Consider the following 24,817-nt stretch of genomic DNA (forward strand, 5'->3'; position numbering starts at 1 on the left):
TGTAGCTGCTGGCTTTTAAAAAAAAAAAAACGCGGAGTCCCGGTGGACTCCTGCTTTAAGATAAATATAGCCAAATATTTTTTTTTTTTAATTGAAACTGATCTTTATTAGTTAGGCCGGCCATAGACAAGTGAAACTAGAACATTCTGTCGATCAAAAAAATGAAAATAGCGCATACGATTGTGCCACCATTTGTTTTGTTTTTCTTTTAAAAAAAATCCTGCATGTTGGATCAGGCACCTTCGATTCCGGCACGAAAAACGCATATCGCATCTATCACACTAATGATCCGAAAGCCAATTTACTAGACTATCATCAAGAATTTTAGATTTCGGCTCGTCTATGGCCTGCTTTAATCTAATTGATAGAATCAGAATAATTACGATGTTAGTTCTATCTATATATCGAAATATTTATCCGGTATAAATCCATCTGGTGACTGTCCTTGAAGAGTTTTTAACAAGCTAAATACCATGAAAGGATTTATGAGTGGGGAAACCACAAAGAATAACAAAAACAAAAAAAAAACAGTATTTGTGCAGACTAAAGGAGAGGGGGCAGCTTAGCCATTCCTGACTTTTGAATATATTATCTCAGAGTACAGATCTGCAAAGACTTTCTTTGAAGACGAAAGACCCTTCTTGTGGAATATTAATGGGTTCATTAACGTGTGTAAAAACCTTGGATCAATCCTGGCTAACTTTATTAAGCTAGTACAAAATAAATCTATTGCAGATACATGTTGTTAATCTTTAATTTTACTTATCAGGATTTATTTCTGTATTACTGGATATTATATTCAGAATCAGATTCATAAAGAGGGAATTTAGAAATGCTACATGCATTAAAGTAGAAATGATTATATATTTTTTTCTAATGCAAACACTCTTAAATTGCATGTTAAAAATAGCACATGCATGCACACCTCAAAAATATGGGCACCACTCAATAAAGCATTTGCAACACATTTATGGTGGTGTCCATGTAGTTGGAAGCCTTGTGCCAAATTCATGAAAGCACTGGCAACATTTTCATTATTAGTACTGACCCATGAAACAAATTGAAATGGTTCTTTTGTTGCACTTTTTCTGTACGGGGTCATTAGCTCCACAAATTCATAAAGAAAACATCATGTCAGGAGGTTAGACCTTTTCCATGTTGGTGTAAATTGTTGAACGTGTAATTTCTGTGTTGCATCTTTCACCGCTCTCTGCTCTGCCAGAGAGCTGAGCTGGAGAGGAGGCAGGAGTGGTTGGCTCATGCTTTCAGCGGAATGTTGAAAGAGTGAGGCTGCTACCGGACAGACATCTAGGTAGATCAAGACATTATTGTCAAGATCCTTCCAGAGCCTGGAGCTGCTCAGTGATATCAGCCTGGAGCTGCTCTGAAAGGTCAGCTGTGAGCAGCTAGGGGTATCATGTGATCACTATTGACCAATGATAACCGTCATTCACATGATTAAATGTAAGCAAAACTGTCACGAATGGCTTCTATTAATGATAGTTTGCTTACCATTGTGATGATGTGGTTGGCCCACAGCTATCACATGGTACCTGGACCAATCATAACACCCTGTACCATGCAATTAGCTTTAGCTGATCACAGCATCACAATAATATGCAAGCTGACATGCAAGCTGGTTCCATTCATGACAGTTAAAATTATTGCTTATAACAGTGATCCCCACCCCAACAGTAGTACAGTGTCACTATGGTAACATTGAACTACTCTAAAAAACAAAACAAAAAAACAATTCTTTACATACTGTCATTAAATGGAACAATAAATCTTAAAGGGGAACAAAAATTATTACAAAATTGAACAAAAATTATTATAATTTTTTTTTTACATATTGTCACCAGTCAGTTTCCCTGATCATGCCACACCAGACATATGATGATGTTATACTGCACTGGTCACAGTATGTAAAAAAAAAAAAAAAAAAAAATTTTTTTTTTTAAATTATTTATTTTATTTTCCAAAACATTGTGACAAAAAAATACAACTTCAAAAAAAATCTGCCTCTCACTAAATGCGTACTTTCAAACAAGGGGTCATTTGGGGGGTATTTGTGCTGTCCTGGCATTTTAGGGAGGCACAGTGGTCTAGTGGGTAGCACTCTCGCCTAGCAGTAAAAAGGGTCGCTGGTTTGAATCCCAACCACAACACTACCTGCCTGGAGTTTGCCTATTCTACCTGTGCCTGCGTGGGTTTCCTCTCTCTCACTCCAAAGGACATGGTAGGTTAATTGGCCCTAGTATATGACCTTAGATTGTAAGCTTCTTGAGGGAAGGGACTGATGTGAATGTACAAATGTATATGATGGCACTATACAAGCACCTTAAATAATCATAATAATTAGCTGTCAGGATTGTTAAAATATTTATATCATAGTTTGTAGACTCAAATGCTACTTTCACACTTGGGGGGATGGGGCATTACCACTGTTATAGCAGCGCATTTTGCTCACTAGCGAGGTGCCTTTGGCAGTGGTGCCTATTGATTTCAATGGCAAGGACGGGGGAGGAGCGGTGTATACAGTTAGCCAGTTAAAGTAGAACAGTGCTGAATAGAAAATAATTCCCTGGTCCTGAAGGGGTACAACCTTCCGGTGCTAAAGCGGTTACATAGGAATACATTTTATTTAAATAAGTTTTACTAGTAAGGTTTCATTAACTCGTGCAGATTAAATGTCACATTCTAAGGCTGCATTCACACCTGAGCGTATTGTCTGAGCATTTTTCCATATCTTTTTCGCACAATTTTGGCATGTTTTTATGTGCGACTTGCGTGCGTTTTTGAGCTTTGGCATTTTTTTATTAGCCAATAAAGAAAACTATCATCTGTGGCATCATTTGTTGCTAGGTATTTCAGCTTTTTTTTTTGCTTTTCCCCTAGCTTTTATTTATTTTTTTAATTAATATTATTCATTTGGGTGTGTTTTTTTTTTTTTTGTCAGGGTAAGGGGTTAAAGTGAAGGTTAGATTAGGATTAGGGGTTCAGGATTAGGCATTAGGGTGTGACGTATCTTGGCTGGAGGCTGAGTTGATGAGAGGGCTTCCCTTGTGGCTCTGGTCCGAGCACACCTAAATGTGGTGACAGAGGTACAAGATTCAAAAAGAAGCACCCCTGAATGTGGTGAGAGTGTTCCATGAGAATTATTTCTAGCAAATGAGCATTAGGTAATGAACAGTAGCTGCAGAAGAATTTGCATAAGCTGCAGAAGAATTTCAATTAGCTATATGGGAATTAGTATTAGCTGATCTAGCTTCCTGACATAGGGTTGTTTATTTATTTTTTGTTGAGGTGTTAATACTACTACTACTAACAATAAATGAATAAGTAATGTAAAATAAATACACAAATAAAAATAAATATCCGTGATTACACTATAAATGCTTTGTGATGTAATGCCACTGCACAGTCAATGGCAACTGCTCGACTTGCTTAACTAAAAATATGCTTATCTTTGTAAGGTGTTTAAAGAGACCCTGTCACTGACTGCCGGTAAAAGCATAGAAAAATAAAATCATTTTAAAATTCTTACTTGCAGTGTTTTGCTTTGCTTTGCATACATTGTTTTTGCATTCCCTTGCAATGTGTCTTGGTAGAAAGTTTGACTACTCCAGGAGGGTTAATTGCCTAGCACAGCCCCTTCCCTCCTGCTGATCTTGGGCTTCTCTTTTTCTGGGAGCGTAACTGTATTCTGTGATGACCCACCATCTCCCTCCTCTCACCCATTTAGTAGCTAGGGTAGGAAAGAAGAGGAATGCTATGGGCAGCCATTCTCAACCAGGGTTCAGTGGAACCCTGGGGTTCCTCCAGAAGTTGCTAGGGGTTCCTTGAGCTGTGGCTGATGGACCACGTATTTGATGATGCCTACAGGGTTCAAGGTTCAGAACCACTTAGCAAAGCCAGCAGCATGACACCAAATATCTTTTTAGGCGTCTTTAAGGGTGGCATTCTGAACACCACTTTAAGGGGGGCATCCTTCCTATTGACCACCGATATAAGGAGCATTGTTCCTATTGAGCCCTGCGGATTTGGTTTTAAGGGTTCCTCGAGACATGACAATTATTTTTGGGGTTCCTCTAGGGTGTCATTTGAGTGGCTTTTTTGAGTATGCTGGAGCTGCTGACATGACATCCAAGATGGAGTGCCACCATCAGTCTCAGGGCTTATGGATGTCTACAAAAGGGAGGCTTTTGCAGGTGAAATTTTTTTTAAAATAAATGTGCATAAAATACTTTGAATGCATATATTTCATTTGTTTATGTGTAGATTTTTGATAAACCAAATGGCAGTCTATTTATGCTCATCTCTTCTGATCTGAAAATGTCTGCCCTCAATGGAGAGCAATATAGCTGGCCATATATGATCCACCAAATAACAAAATAAACCAATATCACTACCCTGCAAATATAAAGATAGGATTTAGAGATTATATCCATGAGATTAGAATATGGACTTGACTACAACAAAACAGATAGACTGACACACAGAATGTTCTATAGAGCTTTCTTTTATTTTACTTATCACAGCTGTACAATCTTCATACATACAGAGGAAAATGCACACTGCTTATACAGTGGCATTTGTCAGCATTTCCAATTATAATACATCAAGTGCAAATCCACTTATGAAATGTACATTTATACAAATTAGGATTGCCTCACTATTACCTGTGACTGTATAAAGCTTGATTTGTGTGTTGAAACTACTAAATCACCGTCCAGATAAATAAATAAAAAAAAAAATGTTTTAAAATGGTCACCTTATTATGGACCAAGAAACCGTATAAAACGTCTGCCATGTAAAATGCAATCATTTACATCGCTATAAAATAAGCTACAAAATTTAAACTGCTGGAATAATAATGTTATGGGCAAACAGTGGGATTCTTCTTTATCCAAGGTCAATATGTCTGAACTGAAAAGCATAGAAGTGGTTACAAAGTCAAATACAGGATTTAAAATAATCTGATATAACACTAAGCCATGGAGAGTGAAAAGCAATGATGAGTTCAAAGTGAGAAACTGTATGAAAACTAGTGGATGGACACAGTGCTTTAGGAAGTTTAGAAGTGCGTTAAATATCCACCACAAGTACTAGGTTTTCTGTTCTTTTATGCTATTGGTGGGGCTTGGAACACTGAGCTTTAGAAGACATACATGGCATGGATGTGTAACCAGCTCACTAGGTAGGTTTATGGACAATCAACGCTATATAAAAAGTGATGTTATTGCTGTCTCTATAAAGGAAATAGATACATTCCTAAACTTACTGAAAAATATACAAATTGCAATCCATATTACCTTCATTAAGTGTGCTGGGACAATAAATACAACATATTAGCCCCCCCCCCCCATTCCCACCCAAGGTAAGTTTCTGTAAACTACCTATTGTACGCCCTGTCTTTTTTAGATTTCTCAAGCGCTTTTCCCATGGTTTTCTCATTTTCACCTCTGCATTCGGGACAGTACCATTTACCTTTTGGTTTATGATTGAGTCCCACACAAGAAAAGTGAAACCACTCTATTGGGCATTCCTCATTATCACAGCCAATCATTTCCCCGTAGGACACTTGATTACATAGGCAATAGGTGGGCTCATTGGGGTCTATGGGAAGATCTGCAGGAGAGGCTTCTCTCTCAGCCTTAGCTTTGGATCGCTTTTTCTTCTTAGATGTTTTTGGCTTCTTCTCTTTGGGGGTTCCTGTAGTAAGGTCATCATGATCATGATTAATAGTTGAATTTTCTCGATTCTCATTGTTCCTCTGCCTTCTTGATCTCTTATTGCTGGATTTTTCAGTCTGAGAGATCGTTTCACTTTTAGACTTCTCCTGGTTGCTCTTGCTGCTATTACTTGTACTGTCATTTAAATCTTGGCATGTTTCAAACAGTTCTACATGACTGTCTACTTGCCTTGTTCTGTTTTCCACCAATTCCACCATCTGGCTTACTATTTGGATCTTGTCATCACCCAGCTCTTGACTCCGAATAAGAGCTCTCTGGATGAACTGCAAAAGGCGTCTCTTTTGTATTGCATCCGATTCACGTCTGAATTTTTCATAATAGTCATCCAATTCCTTCAGGATCTCTGCAATGATATCAAAAGGATAAGTCAAAGGGAAAAAAAAAATATCTTCATTACTAACTTAAAAAAAAAAAAATGAACTCAACTTCAAAGTAACTTCAAAACAATTAGCTATACAGCAATCATCTTGACGACAAGAGAAAGATAATAAATAGGATGTTGTTTTAAAAAGTATTTACTAGGTACATAAAGCTGCATTGCATTGAAAGTGGCGAATGAAATTTGTGCAATTTTAAAGAAGCTCTATTTCCTATAGAAATAAGAGAAAGTTAAACAAAAAAATAAGTTTTATAATAAACCTGAAGTACATAATGTTTTAAACTGTAGAAAAGAGAAATATCAAACTATTACGCCTCTATGTTGATATTTAATGTGCTGTGTTACTGCAAATAAAAAAATAAGTAGAGCAACCCTTTTATTGCAACGTAGTTCTGCTTCTGTTTGCTATTTCTGCAGTAGGAGGGACTTTTTCTCTCAGGGTAAAAGTGTCCCTATTGAAGTTCAAGAGGGTATAGAGAGTTTAGACAAATTGCTACAAATATATGAAAAGTAGCAACATTTCTGCGTGTTAATTTACACCAGGCAAGCTCTTTAGAGGGGATGCTCAGTGCAGGAATGTGAACTCTTTGCTACAGAAAAGTGAATTCTTTCAGCAGATGCCAGGTGCCTCTTGGTAGAGAAGCATATGACACTGCATTTACTAATAGCCAGGCCACCAAATGCAAAATGTAACAAAACCAGCTCACTGTCAATATTTCTGGAGTTCAGATACATAATATTTTATATGCTTATATTTAGCTTTAGTTCCCCACAATTCATATTAGATTTGATTTTTTTGTTAAAATGGTAGATTTGAGCATCTTGACCTTGAGCCCATTGACTTAGAACTACTTACACGCAGTGGCTCTTTACCTAAACTAGTTTCTAGCCTATGCAAAGACCTCTTTCGGGAAACTGCCAAATTGCTAGAACCCTGCAGACGGGCTTGTGAAGCTGTAGCCCCAGGCTTGGGTAGGGATGACTGGGACAACATTTGGGGGACTCCATTTCAGTACCTAGTTGAAAAAAAACAATGCTTGAAAATATCTCAAGTCGCACTTTTTAGGCGTTTCCATTAAAGTCAATGGGGACAAAAATGCTCAGTTCTGCCTGAAAAGCAGCTACAAGTGACAGGATGCTCAGGTGTGAACAATAGGTTTTTGCTTGTTGAGCATTTATGAGCTTTGAGTTACAAAACACTTAAACACAAGTGTGAAATGGGGCCTTAAGCCAGTCATACATGGATCGAAATTCAGCCAGTTCAGCGGGGACCGGCTGAATTTCAATCAATGTATGGGCACCCTGCTTGCACAAAAGTCGATCTACTGATTAACTTTTGAACAACCAGCTTGCTGGATTTCTCCTGATCAATCAGTACTATCAGCTATCAGCTATAGCTGGCAGAACTGATCATTGAATGCTGACAGCACTAATGCTGCCTGCCATCAGAACACAATAGCACAACGCGAAGAATCCCCCACGAACATCAAATGTATGGATAGGGGAATAGAACCATTTTTTTCATTCAACCTGCTGGTTGAATGAAAAAAAAAGAAAAGAATTGATATGATATATGTATGGGCTGCCTTGCAGTGGTCATCAGAAGATCATCTGTAAAGACAGCTAAAATGTAATTAGTGTCAAGCTACTGACTCTACCAAGGAGTGCTTGTCCTGGAACGATGCGGCCACCATAAAATCAGACTTCAATCAACCACAGCTCAACTACTTAGCTCTACCAAGTAGTGTTTGTCCTGGAACGATGCAGACACCAGCAAATCAGACTTTAATCAACCACAGCTCTAGTAGCCCCTAGCAACCTCTGGAAAAACCCTGGTTGAGAATGGCTGCTCCAGAAACTTGATCATTAGGCCCATGGTGAGAAGGAAAAATCCTGTTTGTTCAAAACAGAAAAATAAATACAGCAGCGTCAAATTAAATTTCCTCAGCACTTTTATTTTTGTGCCACTCTAGAGGTGAGGTAAATGCTGAAGGCATCATAAGCCACAGCATAAATTCTGCTTTCTCAGCTAATGTGTAGAGCATCAGCCTTTTAATAATCCAAGTGTGGATCAGAGTTGTAGTACAAGTTCCTGTATACAATAGCAATGAGGATTTCTAGAACAATAGCTATGATTTCACCCTATGCTGCTTGTACATTTTGTAAAAAAAAAAAAAAAAAAGTTTCTCTTACTTAAATGAAGGCACCAAGAAATGTGTTATCAATACTGTACATTTTGCTTTTACAGTAAACGTTTGCTTTTATGTTTCCTTCCTTTCAATTTTTTGTTTATGTATATTCAGTTATATTACAGAAGAATATCTAACCTGTGTGAGAAAAATACCCAATTCATTCAAATATTGAGAGGCACACTAAAAGATTTTAACAAATAAAGTCCACAAACTATAAAATCCTCTCTGTAATTTAAAGCAAACCTTCAATAGCTAAATATGGGGGTGAAGACCAGTGCTTCTCTGCTGCAATCTGGGTCTACCACCAATCACACTTGTTGCCACTCCTCATCTTGGCATTACGGTGCCACCTCTGGAGTCTTTAGAGCCCCACTGATGGGCTCGGTGGGCAGTGCCATGGGCACCCAAAGAAGGACCATCCCACTCTACAGTGAAGAATCATGAAGACTTGGGCCCCGTTGGGAAGTGCCTGAAGCACTGGGCAGTGCCATGGGCACACAAAGGGGGACCTACCCACTCTGCAGTGAAGAAGCATGAAGACTTGGGACACCGAAACATGACAGGACTTTGAATTTAGGGAAGTATTTGTTGCATTTAACTTTGTTTTGAGAGTTTCCCTGTCTTGGCATCAACTTTAACCTACTGTGTATTTCTAGTGGAACTTCACTCTCCCAATCAACATTATTTGTAATCCTTATGCTGCTAGCATTCGTAAATAGATAGAAGACTATATCATAATTATTTTTTTCTTTTTACATTTCTTCAGTTACTTCCTGGTTTCTTGCCTAGGCAAATGATGGCATACACCTCAGGAGTCTTCAGGAGGGAAGGAGATGAGGAGGGGTTTTCTCAGCCAAGCACACTCTTGCATGCCTGAGATGATGGCAGATCAATTTCAGGAAGTAAATGCTACCTGAATCATCCGCCCTTACTCAAGATGGCCATGGCCAGAAATGCTAGGGGGTGGTTTCCCAAAGTGATCTCCCAACAAAATAAAGCATGGAGACATGGATGGATGGGGGAAATTGCTTTGAATATTAAAACAAATTAAATTCTGTTTTTAGCTTGTGGTGCTCAGATGCAGTGAAAATCTGCTTTTAACCTGTACATATAGTTAAATGAATCTAACAAAACAACTGCTTATTAACGAGAGCAGGTACCTCCGATGCCTGAACATCTGTCCCCCTTTCTACAGTGCCCTAGGAGCCTCAAACCCATGGGGCTTAGCTTTGAAAAATAGTAACTTCATCTAAGAAGCTAGTGTTTTATGTCTCTCCCTCCTGCCTCTAAAGCCTCCTCTTTGGATTGAAGCAGCCCACCATGTTACTGGATGAACAGTGAGATTTAGGAAACAGGGACAAGCTTCCCGGATAATATCTGCATTACTGAGTGCTCCTGCAGCAGTCATTCATTAAGGAAGCATACTGCCCCAACATATGCAGTAAATGAGTATTAACAGTAGAGTGTACAGTCTGCATGTGAAATACTATGAAACGATGGCATGGCAAGAAATAATTCTATACGAAAAATATTTTCTGATCTATAAATTCCAAAGGAATACAGAATGAAAAACAAGAGCCGCATTGTTACAATGCTTGCATTATTATTTTCTGTTCAGCACAACATGACTTGCTGTACAGTCCTCTGATTAGTTGCTGCCCATTTTGCCTACACTTGATTGACTTAAAAAAACAAATGGGTAAAATAAAAGTGGTGTTAAACCCAAAACCAAAACTGTAATATATTGCAGTTACCAATAATTAGATGTGGAGGCTGCATTCGTTTTTTCTTTATTTTAGGCTTTTTCCCTTCTGTTTTCACGTGATGATCTGGCCAGTAACACACCTCCGGTATTAGTGAGACACAACTCTGGATGCATGAGTACAGAACTAATCTTCAGACAGCAGCACTGGCAGTCTGGTAAGGAGGAGTGTTGGAGCAGATTTAAATACACTAACAAATTGAAGCTGAATTCCCACTATCACTTTATAATCAGTTACAGCGAACAGTGCTTTCCCTTTTGGAATAAAGGTTTTACATAAATAAAAAAGCAGCTGATCATTGTAAGCATCGCTGTCAGTGGTAAATGGTCTGTCCCAACCCTGTAACTGATCAATTCTGCTGGAGAGCTTGCTCTGTTGAAAAATAACAGACTTACTGGCCAGATCAGCAGGTAAAAATTAAGAAAGTCAAAAAAAAAAAAGAAATTAATGCACTCAGCTACCACATGTAACAATTAGTAAGCTTCAATAAAATAAATGTTTGTTTTTGGGTTTGAATACTGCTTTAAACTGTGATCGGATGTGGGGTATTTCAGAATGATGATGTCTGTTGAACGACTGCTATAAATGTAAATCTACGAGGAGAAACAAAAGTGTCCCAGTTACCCAGAGTGACCAATCAGATCTCTCTCTGTAATAAAAATGCCTGCTTTGGGGACTAGGATGAATCCGATCCTGTGTGTAATAGATACAGACAGTAGGGGGCAGGACGTCCTCTTTATAAGAGCACTTACTGTAGTGTGTGGATACAGACATTAGGGGGCAGGTCCTCTTTATTAAGAGTAGTGTGAGGTTATAGAACAATAGTGTACAGTGGAATGAATGCTGTGGACACACACTGTAGCAGTCAGCGGAGCAGATTTACTAATACTGGTACACACAGAATCTGGTGCAGCTCTGCCTAGTAACCAATGAGCTTCTGGGTTGTATTGTCAACGCTTAATTGAACAAGCTGAAGTTAGAAGCTGATTGGTTACTAGGCACAGCTGCACCAGTTTTATTAAATCCCCCCTGCAGACCCATGTATTGTCATCCATGTAGGAAGGTAAACAAGGGCAATGTACAGAATGAGGATGAACGATCGCATGACTTTGTGAACTTCTCCAGACAGATGGATGCAGTATGGATCCCTCCAGGACATCCCTCTGAGCCGGCACTGTCTGGGATCCCCCGTGTGTCTGCACACAGGGAACAATGACCACAAAGATGTCATCGCTCAGCATTCATTCAATCCCCAATCCAGATAAAATAATCTAATCCATCCAATCAGCCTCTAGGAAGTCCCTGCCTCCTTCTTCCATCCTTTCAATTCATAGAGACGATGAGCACACACCGTGCAAAGAAAGAAATACAATGCGCCGACAACGCCACGAATTCTCCACATCTACACACACAGCTGACTGTAAAAATAATATTCACGGTCAATGGCACTCCATCATTTGCCCACATTAAAGATGGCCGCCCAACACTTGCCTACGTTCCTTCTATTTGTGTCTAGAATAGATCAGATTGTCTTTTAGGAAAGCAGAAAACCTGAAAACTCCCATCGATCCACTGACAGCCAATGCGGTCACGCGGGGCGGGCACACGGATTTAAATGAACATAGAGGTGTCAAGCTAAAGTGAGACAGGGTGGGCGGGGCCAAGAGGCAAAGGGTGGGGCGAACGAAGCAGCAAATAACAAGAGAGGCAGTCCCCGGGACGGGCTAAACTACAACGCGTCAACCAATCAGCAGGAAGGGGTGGGGGATATAGAACGACGTTTACGAGGCCCCCATTATAAAAAGCTAGTGTGAAAGCTAGCCAGGTTAAAGCGCGGCTGGCGCTGTTGAAGGAAGCAGGGTTGTGCATGTTTAGAATTGCTGTTCTTCGTGTATATTTCCTCTTGTCGGTTCCCAAGACACGTACAAATCACTGCGTCTCTACCCAGTTTAGTGTGCCATTACCTTCCATGCTTTAGCACGGCCGTGCCAGGCGATTGTCCGCACTTTGCTGCCATGGCAGGTCCTCGGTAATATCGCCACATATGGCGTTAGGGTGCAGACATAAAGTGAGGAAGGGGGGTGGAGGGGAGAAGAGGCAGCGATCGGCGCAGTGCGGCCCCGGCACAGTAAACACAGCCATAGATAAAGTGTCAGTCAGCCCGCCGCACGCATCAATGTCATTCCCCATAAAGTCCCCCAACTTCCCACCGAGGACAATGCGGAGGGTGAGCACTGCGCCCAATAAGGGGCAGATCGGGCTGCGGCTCCATAAAACAAGTGATGGGGGGGCGATAAACAAGGCTGATCGCTAAGAACACAATGAACAAAATGAAGCAGAGGAAACCCTGCCCACCCAGCACTACTGCACAGACTCAGCTCTCTTTTCTCTCTCTCTCTCTACTAGCTGCACTTACTACTCCAGCCATCCTGATCTCACCCTGCTGTAATCATCACTGTCCCCTCCATCTCCAGGTGACTTCCCATGGATGATCCCACAATAACAGGGCACCTTTTGTTCCGCCCTATGACACAAGTGTGTGTAAACTAGTCCCCTGTATGTACATGGAGTCACACACACAATGCAGCATGGACACATCTATAGGGAAGGAGGGGGGGGGGGTGATAAAAGTTGGAGCACCTTACCTTGGTATTTGGCATCGATCTCCCTCATCAGAGAGACATTTCTTTGTAGATCGAAGGGCAGGGATTCGATGGAATCCAGGTAATCCTCTACATAAGTCACCATGTGGCTCTGATCGCCGTTGGTAGGGTTCAGCATCCTGTAGCGATCCAGCGTCCAGCCCCCGGGCAGCAACCTCCTGCCAGCTCCAGGATCCAGCCTGCTTCCCCGGTACCGGGAGGAGGAGAGGAGGGAGATGAGATCCGGGTTGGCACCCCCAGCTCCAGGAGCGCGACACACAAAGGAGACCTGTGCCTGGGCATCAACCTGAGCCTGGCATCCAGGGAGGGGATCACGGCGGGCGATGGGGGGAGAAAAAGTGCGGTGCAGCTGATTTGAACGGTGGCTTGTGTTTTCTGCTGCTGGACAACTCAGGGAAGAAGACAGTGGAAGGAGGTTGTGGGGTGTGTGTGTATGTGTAGAGGGGGTGGGGAAAGAGGTGGGGGCTTAGAGGACAGAATACAGCAGGCAAGGGAGATGAAGCCTGTGAGACCGATGGTGGCTAGGAAGAAGAAGAAGAAGAAAAGTGTGTAGTGAGCTGTGCCCGCCCGCTGCCTGGGGTTGTACAAGGTGATTGTGTCTGGAAGGGAGGAGGTGGTCCTCAGTCAGGGTACTACTCCTCCGTACAGCCCGGCTATGACAGCTCATCACCTCCCTCCATCACACAGCACACAGGTAGCGCCAGTTTTACACACTTGGGAAACATTCAGCCCCCTACTCTTCCTCCTGAAAATGGCGAGCATGCGCACTGCGCCCCCAGCTTCACTTCCCTTCACCGTTCAAAGCGGCTCCTTTACTTTCTATTCAACACAAGGGACCGCCCTGCCCGCTTCCTACAAACCCCCCACACTGGGCACTTGCCACCAGCACGGGAGGGCAGCTACGCCGGGCGAACACACACACAAAGTTACACTAGAGTCAATGGTACTCGTGCACTGTTCCTCATGAGGGTGGCGAGCATGACATTATGACAGCGCAGCTTCTTGTCACTGAAAGACTACCCACCCCAGCATGCACCGGTTTCACGTCGCTAACCAATCGCTGGAGGTTTTCGCCGCTCGGAGGCGGGGTATGCGGCGCGCGCCACCGCAAATCCCCATTGCCACAGAGTTGTCTAGTGGCGCGCGGCACGTTCCCGCGGTGGGCGGAACGAAGTGAAGAAGGACGGAAGTTGCTATAGTAAAGAGGGGCGTATACTTGCGGGGAGTGGGCGGTATTTCACCAACCTTAGTAACCATGACAACAACGCCAACAGCTCGACCTGAATGTTTCAGCTGAGGGTTGGGAGGGCGCGGGAAGGAGGGGTTGATTATGCAAAGTGGGCGGGGTTTCTGAATTAAAGGAGAGGAGGGTGGAGCTGCTGAGACGGAAGAGAGCTGTGGGATGATTGTGTAGTGTGAGGGCCAATGAGTGGGGCGGCTTAGGTGTCCTGGTTATACGGTATAAAATCTTGTACATGAGGGGAAATTCGTGTGGTGAGTGACTGCAATGTGGAAGTCCATGGTGTACAGCTCTCTTCCATCCCTGTACATACGCTGACGGATGTTTAGGAGCAGTTGGGCGTTTTTTTCAGTCGCCCCTGAACTCTCCTCTATGTTATCAGTACACAGGGTTGTTTATAGGCAGTTGAGTCAAGGCCTCATGTACACTATTGCTGGTAAACGAATGCCAGTTTGATGCTTTTTTTTCAGCTGCCCCTGAACTCATCCAATGTTATCTTATGTGTACATGTACACAGGGTCGTTTAATGTCATCTTTTGGCAGTTGTGTTTATAGGCTTTCCATTTTGATGGCAAAAAAAAAATGAGTTCAGACGCCAAACGCGGTACCTCGCGTTTAGCCGTGTTTCGTTTACAGGCGTTTTTTAATTTTTGGCTATTTTGAAAAAAAAAATTTTTTTCAAACACTTCTAAAAGCAAACGCGGCATGTTAAAGTGGCAAAACTGACATTTTAAACGTGGGTTTTTATCTGTCAAGTTATATAGTTCAGGAGAAGTTGTAAAAACGTCCCATGTACATTAAGACTAACGCCCCATACACACGATCAGAAAAACGTAGGAAAATACCGCTTTCGAAGCGATCATACGATAATAGGATCATTCGTACAGAGTTTTTGAGAGCCGATCAGGACAGTTCATCCCATATTATTTTATCGGACAATTTTTTTCATACGATCTTCGTTTAATCAGTACAGCTATCATTCGAAAATGCAATACAAATGCATTACAACACATGACATCATTTCCGATTATTTTTTTTATTTTTATTTTTTTTCCTGTCGTGCAGCAATTTTCACGACTTTAGTAAACTCATCAGATTCGATCTGAGATTAACATGCAATAAAAAACGTACGATCGTTCATCTGATGATCTCATTGTACATGGGGCCTTATGCCCCATACACACACAGGATGCTGTTAAACGGACGTTCATAGGCAGTTGGACCCCCCCTTTTTTTTTTATTGCCCCTGAACTCATTTAATGTTATCCTAGGTGACCATGTACACAGTCTTGTTTATTGCCATTTTTAGGCAGTTGCGTTTAACAGCGTTTCTTTGGAAGCAAAAAAAAAAATGGGTTCAGACACAGAAGACTTCCATGTTTCAGATGCCAAATGCAGCTAAACACGGTACTGGCGTTTAGACGTGTTTTCGTTTATAAGAGTTTTTAAAGGTACCCTATATTTTAGACCTGAAAAGACAAAAATATGATGGGGAAAACAATGAAAAAATAAAGGAAAAACAAAAATAATACATCTGTACATCTATCTATATCTCTGTGTCTCTCTTTATATAATATATGCAAATACCTGATTATCACCAACAGACGTTCCTCTGGTGACACACGCTTCCTCATGTTGGTCTTCATGCGTGTCAGACTGGGTCGTACTTTTTCATGTAGAAGGACAAATGCGGCAATGGACATGCGTGTGAAATTTAAAAAATTGTCGGGGTAGGTACGCAGCTGTACGTACATGTTTACAAAATATCCTGCTGACATTCGCTGTGCAATCAAAGGATATTTCCAATAGCAAAGATCTCTGACTCGACCTCTCACGCAATTTTCTACGTCATTCTGGCCTCATCAAGAGCAATGACGGGAGCATTTCCTCACATATGCTCTTTATGGGATCCATTTCCAAAAAAAGCACAGAAATGGTGGCAAATACAAGTAGACAAATGCTCTCTCTGCTGCTGCTACTCACACTGGTCAAAATGGCTGAAATAGTTAACTTACAATGTTTTTTGAGCTCAGGGAGGGTCTTAAATGAGGTAATCTTAATAAACGCTTCTAGACGCAAACGTGGCATGGAAATGCAGCTTAAGGGATGTTTTAAACGCCGGTTTCAAGGTGTCAAAAAAATTAATTCAGAAGACTTTGCCTCAGTGTCCCGTGTACATGGGGCCTTAGAAGCATTTTTTGGAAAGCAAAAAAATGCGTTCAGGACAGATGTTTAGCCGCATTTCGTTAACAGGCATTTTTAATTTTTGACTATTTAAAAAACAAAAAAAAAAACACTTCTAAATGTGGCATGTAAATGCAGCAAAATGGACGTTTTCTTAAACGTCGGTTACTATCTCTCAAGTTAAGTCGTTCGGGAGAATTGGTAAAACGTCCCATGTACATGAAGCCTAAAACATCAAATTTCTATGGTACTGACTAACAGAGAGCGTGTGAGAATGGAACTCAGCTCAGAATTTGGTGCACAGAAGCTCTCCCTTCACCTATAAAGCATCCAATTTACATGGCACTGACTAATAGAGGACGTGTAATGGAATTCACCTCACAATTGTCTACCTTGTCAGGCCAGGATTGGAAAGATGAGGCTTCTCGATTAGGCACTGTACTGTAGAGTTAATGTAGATTTATTGTGTGATTGGAACTGTATTTTAGTGTATTTATGTGCTGCATTCCAGTACAGGGTGGAATAAGTATTATTTTTTTTATTTTTTTTTATAAATATCCCATTTTTTTTATTTTATGAAAACCTCTAAAGTGGATCATAAAAGGAGAAAGCAGAGCTGGGGCTCAGAAGATAAGCTCAGGCTCTCACCTCTATATCCATCTTCACTTGAAGTAAAGGGAGAGAGAGCGGCATCAGGCATTTCCTGCTACCTATTCTATCAATGCAAGAGGGGTCACTGTACTCTATCATGCACAGTCCTGCAGGTTATTAGTGGCCCCAGAAGAAGGTTTGTGCAATTAGTTCTGATTCAAACTGATGCCGATTCTTTGCAGATTAGATCCAATTCGAAAGCCGTTCACATCTATGCCAAAATTCTGATCCAGTTTATATAAAAATAAAAATAAAAAAAAAGGCCTGTGGGAGATTAGTGTGTATTCAGTGCAAATTGTATCGCACAGCTATTCCAAATCCCTTCAGAAATCAGTTAGTCCTCACATGCGGCTTTCAAAACACGCAAGTTTATCTGAAATCGCACAATTTCAAAGCCACGTGTCAGTGATACTTTGGGTGCGGCTTCATGCACAGTCTATGGAAGTTGCACCCGTAATTGCTAAATGTAGGCTGGAATTACTTTTTCAAATCAATGTGGCACCACAAAGTCGGTGTTGCACTGATTTGAACAGTATGATTGCTGGTAATAGGGTGCAGCTTGTCAAATCGCATGACCAGTCACTCAAATGTGTACGAGGGCTAATTCGCATTAGAATTGCACCTGTCACAACAAAAATGGCACAGGGAAATCGCATCAGATTTGCACCACATCAGTGTAAACCAAGATTCCTTGTCTTGAAGCTTAAAGTGGTTGTATGCCCTTACAAAAAACAAACTGTAATGCCGCGTACACACGATTGGAATTCTCGTCGGAAAAAGCTCTGATGGCTTTCTCAACAGAATTCGGCTCAAGCTGTCTTGCCTACACATGGTCACATCAAATTCCAATCATTTATAACGCCGTGACGTACAACACGTACAACGTGACTAGAAAAACAAAGTTCAATAGCCAGTAGCCAATAGCTTCTGTCTCGTAGTTGAATATGAGCATGCGTGATTTTTGGCATGTCGGAATTGCATACACACGATTGTAATTACCAACGTTTTTCCGTTGGGAAAATTGAGAACATGCTATCAATTTTTGGCTGGCAGAAATTCGGATGGTTAAATTCTGATGGAGCATACACAGGGTCGTATTTTCCGATGAAAGCGCTCATCGGTCTTTTTCTGGCCCGAATTCCGATCGTGTGTATGTGGCATAAGACAAAGGCATATTAAGCTAGGATGCATCGCATACTAGCTCATTATACTTGCCTTAGAATGAAGCGCCCGTACCGCCTCCAGGTCACTGCTGAGGGAGCTGACATCCCTCTGCATTTCTTCTGGGTTTGCGGTTCCAGTGCTGTGAGTGGGCGGAGTCGTGATGACATTGCTTCCGCGCATGAGTGGGAATTCTCTGTTTGGGCAAGAAGCCCTGAATTTCCGACACGATTTACTGGACCTTCAGAGCGCATGCGCCGCTGACACTGCAGGGCGACTATCTCCTAAACCGAGCAGGTTTAGGAGATATTAATTTTACCTACAGGTAAGCCTTTTTATAAGCCTGGTATACACAATGAGATTATCGGACAAATATTTATCCGTTTTTTGTTTGTAATCCTAGTCCCATATCAAAAATGATTAGGTTACTCAATTTACGAATATTCTCTTACGACAGAATGCAACTTTGGAAGTGATGTCATGTGTTGAATTATTTGTAAGGTATTTTTTTGTTTCCGAGCATTCGTAGTCTTGCTCTTATAATATATAATTGTCTGATTGTTTGTCGTGTGAATTTTTTTTCCCAATCTTATTATCGTGTGTATGGAAAATAAAATGATCGTTCCCTCTATTCAGAGACCTGTGTTTGTCAACACAGGGCGCTGGGCTGTGATTCGACAGCTGAGCAGCAGGTCCCGGCCATGAATCATTGATCAGGATGTGCTGACAGACTCCTGTTGTGTCAAATCATAGGGAAGAAGGCGGTCCGTGGCGCATGCATGCCCAGGAACTGGCAGCGATGAACGGGTACATCGCTGTGCCTGTAGGAGATGCTTTAACCACTTGCCGACCCACCACAGTACATTTACTACAACGGGTCAGCAAGTGGTTAAACAGAATGACAACATTCACGCAAATCTGTTGCCCATACAGCAAAATAAACAGTGAACTGAAAATGCCGAACCACCTGGTTCCCTTGGTAGCATCGCTACTCTTCTTACAAGTCTATCTGACTGTATTGCCCATCTCTCCTGGTTTTGTTGGCTCACGCAGCCTTTAGGCGCCGCAGCTTGCTGCACAGGCCCACTTTTGGCCTCTGGATAAGGGTTCCTCTTACATCTTGACTCTTGCAGCTCCCTGTTGCCCTCTCACTACCTGCCCTGTGTAGCCTCCTTGACTCCAGGAGGAGTCGTCCTGCACTCTGCCTATGTATGAACCCTGCGTCACTTTCCTCTACATTTTCAAAGTGGCAAGGCATTCACTGTTGCATAATTCATGCACAGGCTGTCTCATATCAGGGGCTGTCACTTGCCACGCATATACAGTACATGCGCAAGAATGTGTGTTCTGTTATTAATGCTGGCACCAAGTGCGATTTAAACTGCTCAGCTTCACGTAGCCAGTGCTGTCCCATCAACCATGTTGCCTTTGAGTCTGTGATTTTGTTCCTTATTAATCGTTCAATACCCAGCTAGGCTTGACCTGTTCCTGATATCCACCTCTACTACATTTTTCCATGCTCGATCTGCTCCTTTCCTGCTCACCCGTTACCAGCTCTGGTTGAATTCTGATCTCACTACTGCTATTGCTGTTGTGCCAGATCTGATTGCCAGTTAATGACCTAGCTTGCCTGCCTTCACACCAGTACTGCGTTTCTGTGCCATGTTTAACAACTAGCCTGTAGTCTCCCAGATAACACTCCTACCTGCACAAGTCCACAGCCGATTTTTCAGTCTACCACCTGTTAGCTGATCCTGTGGTTGTCACTCACACATCAGTGTTTGATATTCCTGTGTCCAGTCTCCTGTCTTTATCCCCCTAAATTAGTTCAAGCAGTTTAATGCTCTTCTCACATCCTTTATGTGGTGGGCACGATATCATAGATTTAGGTTTTCGGTTCTGTAAAGGTCTTGGGGGGGGGGGGGGGAAGGGCGATTGACATGCCCTGATTTTCATGCAGTAGTCTGGCCACTTTGTGCCACTTGCGCAATAAGTGCCTGGCACTTTCTACACGCAAACACCTCATCATGCCTTCTCTGCTCTACTCTTTCAGGTAACTGCCTAGATCCTTCCCTGCAAGACAAAAGCCACTTTGCCTGTCTTCACTTCCCATCTGCCTCGCTGTAACCATTGGTAACTGTCTAGATCCTTCCCTGCAACACAAAAGCCACTTTGCCTGTCTGCAGTTCCCATCTGATTCACTGTTACCATTGGTAACCACTGACTACACACTTAAATACTGGGCTACATTGCATGACTGAACTCAACTCCTGCCCTGCTAATGACTGGTACGCACTACAAGTTGTTTTTCTCAAGTCTTCTTCCAGGACGGTACCCTGAGAGATGACTGGTCCACCTGACAGGAAACACAATCGATCAGAGGTTAAAAGCCCCCGCCCCTCCCCGTGCTCCTCAGTTTTTGATTGTGTTTCTCCACAGCGAAACCATTTGTTGTTTTTTTTTTCCTAGACCCGAAGCCTGGGGCTGAAGCCTGGGAAGCCTCTGGGTCCAGCATGATGTTTCCATCCTTACTGGGGGTTCCCCTATATTTTTCCTCAGGGGGGCAGCAGAAACTGGAACAGCCCCCCTGAGCGCTGAAGGACCCTGTGTACAGTGGTATACCCAAAACTTCAGGGGCCAATTTTCCTCTCCTCTCCTTACCTGTGCGGTGGCAATGCAGAAAATGAGCCTGGTGTCCCTTTTGGCTCAGGATCTTGCATTTGGCAAGGCTGGGCTGGTATCTCTCTGAAGACTCCTGGTCTAGCAATCCAGGGGGTTCTTGGTGCAGCTGGGGAGATCAGCAGGAGCTGAGCTGGCGGTCTGCCGCGCCCCGCCCACCAGCGCGATTATCTCCCTCTTGCAGCAGAGGTGATGAGCAGACAGCGTCTGGGGAGACTCGGCGCCATCTTCCTGGAGCTTGGTGGAGGAATGGCAGCACTTCCTCCACAGAACAGGAAGTGGGCTTAGAGTTCCAGGTCATTTTCTGTCTACAGCAAAATGGTGGCCGTATCAGCACGGTGGCGGGCAGGAAGCCACAGCCTCACAGAATAACAGCTGATTCGCCAAAACGGGGATATAAATCCAGGAGGAGCAGGCACCCACTTCTCCCACAGACCAGCTGCCGTTCACCTGTGTTAGCTGTCTGAAGAAGCTCACTGGCACCAGCAGCATTTGTGAATCATCAGGGGGGCACCAGATCTCCAACTCTACTGCCCCTATTTTTAGAGATCCTGGGTTGGGCAGAGCATCGGATTCTCTCCATTTCCGCAGTCCACATTAAGGGAGCCCTGAATATAGAGGCAGACTATCTCAGTCGTCAGCCGATTATTCAGGGAGAATGGGAGTTGAATCCAGAGGTATTCTCCCTGGTATGTTGGCAGTTCAGCGATCCAGAGATAGATCTATTCGCCCGCAGAAAGAACAGAAGGGTAAAGAGATTCTTTTCCCTTGCCCGAGATAGGAGCTTGGAGGGGATAGACGCCTTGGCCCAGGTTTGGGACTTATGCCCTTCCCCCCCGGGGCTAATTCCAAGGGTTCTTCAAAGGCTGTTTTTCTTGGAAGGTGCCCTGATTCTGATAGCCCCTTGGTGGCCCAAGAGAGTTTGGTTTCCAACCCTGCAGGGTTGGTCCATAGCCCCGTCTCTACACCTTCCTGTTTGGCGCAACCTTTTCCTTCAAGGTCCAGTTTGCCATCCAGACCCCAACTTCTTCAGGCTGACGGCCTGGCTACTCTCCTCCTCAGTAGAAAGCCAGTCAAAAGCCGTATTTACCTGAGGGATTTTTTCTCGCTGGTGTCAGGCGAGAGAGACTTCACAACAGATCAGAGCAGGGATTGGCAACCAAGACACTTAAGACACAGGTCGCAGCCTTGTCCTGTTTTTTGGAGTGACGCTTGGTCCCACCTGATCAAGAGGTTCCTATTGGTCAGAGAGAGGTTGTCCCCTGTCTAGGTTTCCACCATGGGACCTTACCTTGGTGTTAGAAGGGTTAACAAGGCCCCCCTTTCAACAAATAGACAGATCCCCCTCAAGATCCTCACCTTTAATTTGGCCTTTCTGCTTGCTATTACACCAGCCAGGAGAGTAGGCGATATTCAGACTTTTTCAATCAAGGAACCATATTTCCGTTTACTTGAGGACAGGGTTATACTTAGGCAGGACCTCCTGTACCTCCCTAAGGTAGCATCCAAGTTCCATAGGTAGGACTGCTACCATCCTTTTGTAATAATCCCCAAATGGACATCAGACGTTGTTTATTATCCTACTTAGAAAAAGTTAAGGAGTTTTGAAGGTGCAGCCATCTTTTAGTTAATTTTTCTGGCCAAAAGAAGGGCCAACAAGCCTCCAAAGCATCCATAGGTAGATGGATTAAGCACGCCATTGGTTTAGCCCAGGGATCACCAAACTATGGCCCGCCAGCTGTTGCGGAACTACACGTCCCGTGAGGCATTGTAAAACTCTGACATTCACAGACATAACTAGGCATGATGGGAATTGTAGTTCCTGAACAGCTGGAGGGCCATAGTTTGGAGACCCCTGCTTTAGCCTATGAGCAGTCCAGTAAGGCAGTTGTAATTTTACTGTGGATGGTCGGCACGATCCCGTGTGGATACGTCGGCTCGTGGGATCGGGATAGCAGGCGCACGCGCCCACTGCACAGCAGGGATGCTGATGCTCATGACCCTTTCACTGTCAGTGACATTTTTACAGTAAATGCATTTTTATAGCACTGATCGTTGTATAAATGCCAGTGGTCCCAAAAATGTGTCAAAATTGTCCAATGTGTCCGCCATAATGTCGCAGTCACAATAAAAAAAATCGCAGATCGCCACCATTACTAGTAAACAAAAAAAAATAATAAAAATGCTTTAAATCTATCCCCTATTTTGTAGACTCTATAACTTTTGCGCAAACAAATCAATATGCGCTTATTACGATTTTTTATTTTTTATTTTTTTTACCAAATATATGTAGAAGAATACATATCGGCCTAAACTGAGAAAAAATTAGCTTAAAAAAAAAAAAATGGGGATATTTATTATAGCAAAAAGTACAAAATATTTTATTTTTTAAATTGTTGCAATTTTTTTGTTTATAGTGTAAAAAAAAAACCCCCCACAGAGGAAATCAAATACCACCAAAAGAAAGCTCTATTTGTGAGGAAAAAAAGGGCATCCAGTTTGTTTGGGTGCAGTGTCGCAGGACCGCGCAATTGTCAGTTAAAGCAACGCAGTGCTGAATTGCAAAAAATGGCCCGGTCATTCAGCAGCCAAATCATCAGGGGCTGAAGTGGTTAAGCATACTGGTTTGGCTGGCTTCGGTCAGACAGACCGACATACACAGCTGGCCCTACCCGATTTTAAGAAGTACTACGAGGCTATTATGATATCACGTGTTACGGACTGGATATATAATGGAGGGGGTAAGGACTGGGCAGAATTAGAAATTAAATTAAGCACAAAGAATTTAGGAGAATTAATATGGATACCAGCAAAAACTAGAGAGTTAGCGGTAAATACAAGTACACTCATGAAAAATACACTGCGGATTTGGGACACAATAAACAAGAGACATGGGTGGTCACATAACTCACCATTTATTCCGTTGTTGGATAATATTTTTTTTAGACCAGGGCAGGAGGAGTACATATATTTTAGTAGGTGGGCTAGGAAAGACAGTATTAGATTACACGAGGTTATGGTAGGGGATAGATTATGCACATATGAAGAAATCATTGGGAAATGGGGACATAAACCCTTAGATAAATGGAGATATTCACAATTATACTACTTTGCCCAGTCCTTACCTCATCCTCTGAGGGGTAAGGAGAAGTTGAGGCCCTTAGAAAAATTATTTGCGAACCGGAATAGCCTGGTAAAAAGAACTACAAAAATATACAAAATTTTGATAGAAGAAGCGGGAAATAAATATCCTGAATACCTGGGGAAATGGGAAAGGGAAATAGGCTCTCTAAGTAGTGATGAACAGAGAAATAAAATATTGAGACGTACGTATTCGGTAGCGATAGATTCACAAACTAGGGAGATGTCCTATAAACTCCTGACTAGGTGGTATATAACTCCACAGCAAGGAAATAAGATCAGCAAGGAAAATTCCCCTAGGTGCTGGAGAGGATGCTCGACGGTGGGATCCTTTGCTCACTTATGGTGGGACTGTCCTAAAATACAAGCATACTGGGGGAAAATAATAGAAGCAAGCTTTAATGTAACAGGTGAAAGGATTAGAAGCGATCCCTGGGTGTGCCTATTTCATGGCACAGAAGTTAGAGAGGAAGAATATGGCCAGACCTTGACCCCCTGTCTGTTGAACTCTGTCAAAGCCTTGATCCCACGGAAATGGAAAAGCCAGGATCCCCCCACAATGAGGGAATGGGTAGAGAGACTGGAAAAAATAAGAAATATTGAAGCTACGATATATAAGTCATAAAATGCGGAGGAGAGGTATCTGAATAAGTGGAGACATTGGTTACAATTTAGAAAATCTGACAACTACTGGAAGTTACTTGAATGTTAGCGATCCCTAACAATGGAAGGACCGAGTGAGAGGGGTAGGGAGTGGGGTTAAAAAAAAAAAAAGGGATTTATATTGGAGATAATGTCAAAAGGTCGGAATTTTGTAAAAAACGAGATTGTTTGTTAAATTTGAAAAATAAAGAATTATAAAAAAAAAAAAAAAAAAAAGACAGACCGACATACACAGAACCGTTTTTAAGGTAGGGAAACAGGGGCAGCTGCCCTATCGATGGCCCCATCATTGTTGTGGGGTCCAGACAGAGCAGCTGCCTCATACTTGCCAATAGGGATGCACCA

General features: G+C 42.5%; 1 protein-coding gene across 1 annotated transcript; it reads right to left on the bottom strand.

Moving 5' to 3' along the window:
• Window positions 1-4,506: 4,506 nt before the first annotated feature.
• Window positions 4,507-13,723, bottom strand: ING1 (inhibitor of growth family member 1). Its single transcript, XM_077482886.1, has 2 exons — window positions 12,736-13,723; window positions 4,507-6,099 (listed from the first exon to the last, which is right to left on the bottom strand). The coding sequence occupies exons 1-2, from the start codon at window positions 12,869-12,871 to the stop codon at window positions 5,396-5,398; spliced, it is 840 nt and encodes a 279-aa protein (XP_077339012.1). The 5' UTR covers window positions 12,872-13,723; the 3' UTR covers window positions 4,507-5,395.
• Between the last annotated feature and the right edge of the window lie 11,094 nt (window positions 13,724-24,817).

Source organism: Lithobates pipiens, unplaced genomic scaffold, assembly GCF_037356315.1.
Source record: "Lithobates pipiens isolate NorthernLeopardFrog02 unplaced genomic scaffold, aLitPip1_a1.2 Scaffold_16, whole genome shotgun sequence".
In the NCBI taxonomy this organism is placed as follows: Eukaryota; Metazoa; Chordata; class Amphibia; order Anura; family Ranidae; genus Lithobates; species Lithobates pipiens.

What these genes read in the sequence shown, in the direction of transcription:
- ING1 (XM_077482886.1), bottom strand. Translation starts at nt 12,871, where the DNA reads ATGCTGAACCCTACCAACGGCGATCAGAGCCACATGGTGACTTATGTA. An exon ending in GATCGATGCCAAATACCAAG is followed by an intron (nt 6,100 to 12,735) that starts GTAAGGTGCTCC and finishes ATATCATTGCAG; the next exon opens with AGATCCTGAAGGAATTGGAT.